The sequence below is a fragment of the Abramis brama genome, assembly GCF_963993115.1.
Source record: "Abramis brama genome assembly, chromosome: 4".
Lineage (NCBI taxonomy): Eukaryota > Metazoa > Chordata > Actinopteri > Cypriniformes > Leuciscidae > Abramis > Abramis brama.
The window spans coordinates 31,578,315-31,583,595 of NC_139966.1; the positions used below are offsets into that span (position 1 = coordinate 31,578,315).

A 5,281-nucleotide genomic window follows, 5' to 3' on the forward strand; every position below is an offset into this window, starting at 1 on the left:
AAATTCGCTCTTCAAACCAATTTACATCAAGTAGAAAACACGAAGATATCATAAAGAGATCGATATCTTCGTGTTTTCCTGCTCGTGTCCCACATCCCTCTCAAAGCGCAGAGTGTACGCGTCTTTGTGTGGAAATATAAAACGATTTTTTTTTTTAATAACCCCCCAACCACCGCCGGTAGTAAAAAAAACCTGCCACCGTCACAGCCCTAAATATAGGCCTACTAAATAGCCTATAATAAGATAGCCTTGTTTGAAATTCTATATAGTCTAAAAAGAGACTAAAATACAATTTTCATTGACTAAAACTAGACTAAAATGTCATCAGTTTTCGTCGACTAAAACTAGACTAAAATGTCATCAGTTTTCGTCGACTAAAACTTGACTAGACTAAAAAGAGTATGAATGTGACTAAAACTAATAAAAACTAAAATGACAGCCTGACACAAAGACTAGACTAAAACTAAAATTAAAACAGGCCGCCAAAAACAACACTAGTGAGGAGATGGGGTGGAGGAGGGATGCTGACAAACTTTCAATGAACAGAGATAGGTCTGCTGTGAATTTATACTCTGTCATTGAGTTGATTACTGATTAATCTCCAGCTGTGCATAATTTGGTTAATTATCTGAACCTGCTCCTCCCGAACTTTGTTAATAAAACATCATTTCACGAGTTCACAGCTACATATAATTAATACAATAAGTTTATGCGTATTTGGCGTGCTGTCCGGGGGGAGGGCTCCGAGCTCGGAGTTAGGCCCGAACCCAAAGTACTCCCCCCATAAAAGCCAGGTGAGCGCAGGACAGCAATCGTAAAATGATGTGCAATTAATCCCCCCAAAAAATGCAGGGCATGAGAAGGTATTTACTAAAAACGAGCTTGACTTTTCGACCGGGAGGGCTCTCGCGACATCCGACGGGAACTTGGATGCTCACGGCATCGGACGGATAAGCCCATTCGGCAGTTGAACTGTCAACTCGATGACGCAAGATTTTTACGAGCGTGATTTGAGAAAGAGTTTAGCCATTCAACTGGGAGGGCCCTCGCAGCGTCCGACGGGAACTTGGATGCTCACGGCATCGGATGGGTAGGCCTCGCCAGCGGAAGGGAGGGCGTCCGCTGGACTCTGTCGGGGGGCTCGACCAGCGCTTCGAAGGGGGCTGGGACACGGGAACAGAACCCTCGCGGCCCGACGAATGGGGAGCCGCGGCCGTCCCATGACGACTAAGACGGGCAGACTCTCACTGCGATTTGAACGGGAGGGCTCGATCAGCGCTTCGGAAGGGGGACAGAGCCCGGCCCTTGAACGAGGAGCCGTTACGTGTGCGAACGGGGGAGCCTGCCATTGTTTGTAAAAAATACGCTGTATTGTAGATGTTTATTGTATCGAGCTTGAACGCAGCGAACCAAATGATACTGGAAGTGGGTTGGAACTTGGTACTGGTACTGAGAGTGACAATGGATGGAGCGCAGCGGGTGATGGAAATGAATGATTTAATTATGGCTTGGTGAGCGTTTTGATGTGGAAGCGGCTGGATCTGATGTAGGTTTTGAACGCTTCTGATGTGGGCCGAGTAGGGATTTGAACATTGAACGTTTATACTGCAGTAAATCAAACGAGAGTGGTACAGTTGGATGGGGGTTGGCGGATTGAAAATATAAACGAAGTGACCTTTTTGCTCAATCAGTTTACTACTTGTTTAATGAAGAAAATATGGTTTCGATATCTACGATCTGTAAATCTGAGATTGAAGCATGGGTATTTGAGTCGACGTTAGATGTGATAGTCAATTCGGAGCGGTGGAGAAAACCGAAGACGGCTAGGACAGACGTGCTTCCAGTGTGCAGACGGAGTTGGTGGAATGGTATGCGAGACAGAGTGTTGGAATCATAGTGCGAACTACGGGGGAGCTCGGCTCCCCTTAATAAGACATGGGCTCCCCTGAAAACGAGATATGTGAAATTTTGGGGGGTCTCAAAAAATATTGACAAAGTATATATTTTGACATGCAATTTCAGTTATGTAATGTGATCATGATGGATTATTATGTGTAAAATAGCAAAAATATTATTCATTCATGCATGACGGCGATTAAAACCTAATTTACTTCAATAAAGATTACTATACATGCTATTCTTGTCATGAGCATCAATGTGTGGGGGCGCTGCGGTGCAAATTACACATATGTTAGTACGTCATAGATTCGTAGAAAAAAAATTAATTGCGCGCGAAGTCCTTAATTCATTCTGCAGTTATACCATCATAGCCATGGCAAAAAGAAAACAAGGCAGTTTAATTAATTTTGGTTTTATTAAGAAATTGTGTAGTGATGACGTTAATAGCAGCACGACCGATTCACCTGCTGCAAGCACTGTTAGACCTCCCGCCGTGCCCGCGGTGACAACGCAAGAATCTGAAGAAATAAAGTCCTCTCTGGCTGAAGATGGTAACTCGTCAGAGGCCGGTCACGATCCTAACCCCTCGTGCTCCGAGTCCTCTCTCCCGTTAAACTGGAACAGCCAGCAGTGGAGAGACTGGAAGAGCCGATATACATGGCTGTTTGTTAAGGATGGAAGCTTGGGGTGCATCGCTTGTAGGGACGCAAAAAACCTTCTTCTGTCTGAAAAGGTACCTGGCACACACTTGTCTGAGGAGTGGATTAATGGGGAAATAAACAGTGCTGCTCAGAACAAGTTGCGAAAAAAGATATATAAACACAGGGACAGCATTGCACACAAGAGGGCCATTGAAGTGGCATTGACTAAGCAAAAGGCGATTCTGCCAAATAAAGTAATTGAGGTGAATTCCAAATTAATGGAGGAGACCGCAACGTCATTCAGGTCCGCCTATATGGTGGCTAAGGAAAGGCTGTCTTACAGAAAGCTTACCCCTTTAATGAAGCTTCAGGAACTTAATGGTGCAAAGGTGGGAACTGCGCATAAATCTGATCACTCCTGCGCTGAGATTGTAGGTCATATTGCACAGCAAATGCGGAAGAAGTTTGTTTCAAATATTCGAGAGCTCAATTCAAAAATTAGCATCACCATTGACGAAAGCACAGTACATGGGCGTGCCTATCTCATCGTATACGTGAGATGTGATGTGAGTGGCAAAGGAGATATAGAAAATGTTTTTTTAGACATTTTAGAGCTTAAGCAGGGCACAAATGCGGAGTCCATTTACAACAGCTTAAAACAGTGCCTTCATACAGCGGGACTAGATGATGAGTTTTTAGGGGAAAACCTCATCAGCATCGCCACAGACGGGGCTTCAGTTCTCACTGGCAAATCCACTGGAGTCATTGCAAGGCTTAAGCGTGACTTTCCAAACATCCAGTCCATACATTGCTTGGCCCATCGCCTTGAATTGGCTGTCCATGATTCTTTGAAAGTGGTTGCTGGATGTAATCATTTCGAGTTTTTCATTGCCAAGCTGTATTCTCTGTACCACCAGTCTGCAAAGAATGTGAGATTGCTTGAGGAAGCTGCTGCCGATCTAAATATGCAGATTTTGAGAATTGGACAGATATTCAACATCAGATGGGTGGCGAGTAGTTTCAAAACTGTAAAGGCGGTCTGGAATAACTACCCTGCTTTAGCGCGCCACTTCAAAATTGCAAGCGAGGATGCATCTCGCAACGACACAGAGAGGAAGAAATTCCTGGCGCTATACAAACACCTCACAAACTCAGGGTTTTTACTTGATTTGGCTTGCATGAAAGACATTCTCCGTGAGCTGCAGGGCCTGTCACTGAAATGTCAGCAAAGAGATATCACTCTAGTTGATGCCAGTTGCCACATTCTGCAGTGTATTGATATACTGAAAGCAATGAAAGCGAGTGGAGGGAAATCCACACAGAAGGCCGAACAGCGCACGTCTCTGGGGCTGTTTAAAGATGTTCAACTAGTTGAGGGCACAGTCAAGATTAATCGAAATCAGCTTTATCAATCTGTGATCGACAATCTCACAAGGCGAATGCCAGAATCAGACCTCCTACAAATGCTAAAACCCCTGGACAAGCGCTTTTGGCCACAGGATCGGAATGCTTTGATCCTGTATGGAGAAAACGAAGTACGTGCACTTGCTAAAATGCTTGGTGAACCAGCCAGAGAGGTGGTCGAGGAGTTTCGTGACTGGAAATTACAGGACACAGCACCAGTCAGAAAGCTGGAAAAGATTTGTACAGCGAGTAGAACATACCTTCCTACTTCAGCTGAGTGTGAGAGGGGTTTTTCTGCCGTCAATGATACTGACAGCAAGACCCGCAATAGGTTGCGTGAAAACAGCCTCTCATATCACTTCTTTTTCTGGACATTAATGGACCCCCATTGCAGAGTTTCGACCCAAAGCCCTTTATCATATCTTGGATTAAGGCAGGTCATCGCCCATCCACTTCTTGGATTTCTGGACGAACAGTAAAGGAAGCTGACTTCAGGCCTCTGTGGTCGATTTTGTGTTAAGGTAAGGCTTGTTATTCCCAATTATGCGGCTGGTTTGTTATGGGTCTGCGTGTGACTCTGGATGTCTTAGGCGTAATTGAACGGAGGAATTATGGTATTATTCTATAGCTTGACGAGTAATTTAAAGGACAATTCCGGAGCAAAATGAACTAGGGGTTAATGGTTACCGAGTTGATCGTTCTCTGTGATGTGTTTTTAAGATAATAAATAATTTGACACAAAATATTGATTTAAAAAGGAGTTTATTGATTTAAAAACGATTGTATTGCTTCCGCTAAAGAAAATAGTCCGTTCCGCTTCCATAGCAACGCTCTGTTTTTCATGGCAACGGTGTGTTATACTTCGCAGCCAAGCCATGTAATAAAGTATAATAGTGCATATACACTTGTAGCTGTTATGTATCTTTGTAAATCATTTTAAGTCCTTTTTTGAGGCATTTGTGTCGATAAAGTATAATAGTGCATACACTTGTAGCTGTTGTAAGTCCTTCTTTGAGGCACGCGCAAGCGCAAGCACTCGTGTCGATAAAGTATAATAGTGCATGTAGCTGTTGTAAGTCCTTCTTTGAGGCACGTGCAAGCGCAAGCGCACGAACCCCCGCCCCCCCCAAGGGTTTAACGCGGGTGAGTAAGAACGACCTTTGTTGATGCAGTGCATAGTTTAGTTTGTCACGATGGACCAGGATTCTGTTAGTTGACCACTTTCCCCCCTGGGAAAGCCGTGACGACGATTGGAAGGAGCTGTCAACGGTTTAATCGAGGGGGAGAGAGATGTAATCGTAGAAAAAGGTTAAGCCATTCCACTGATTAGAGTAAGT

The 5,281-nt window shown here is 44.3% G+C and overlaps 1 protein-coding gene across 1 annotated transcript; it reads left to right on the forward strand.

Annotated features, from left to right (window-relative positions):
- Positions 1-2,272: 2,272 nt before the first annotated feature.
- LOC311082164 (E3 SUMO-protein ligase KIAA1586-like) lies at positions 2,273-4,423 on the forward strand (the record flags this gene model as incomplete). The annotated part of the gene is made up of 1 exon (XM_084112906.1): positions 2,273-4,423. The coding sequence occupies one exon, from the start codon at positions 2,273-2,275 to the stop codon at positions 4,421-4,423; it is 2,151 nt and encodes a 716-aa protein (XP_083969032.1).
- Positions 4,424-5,281: the final 858 nt, after the last annotated feature.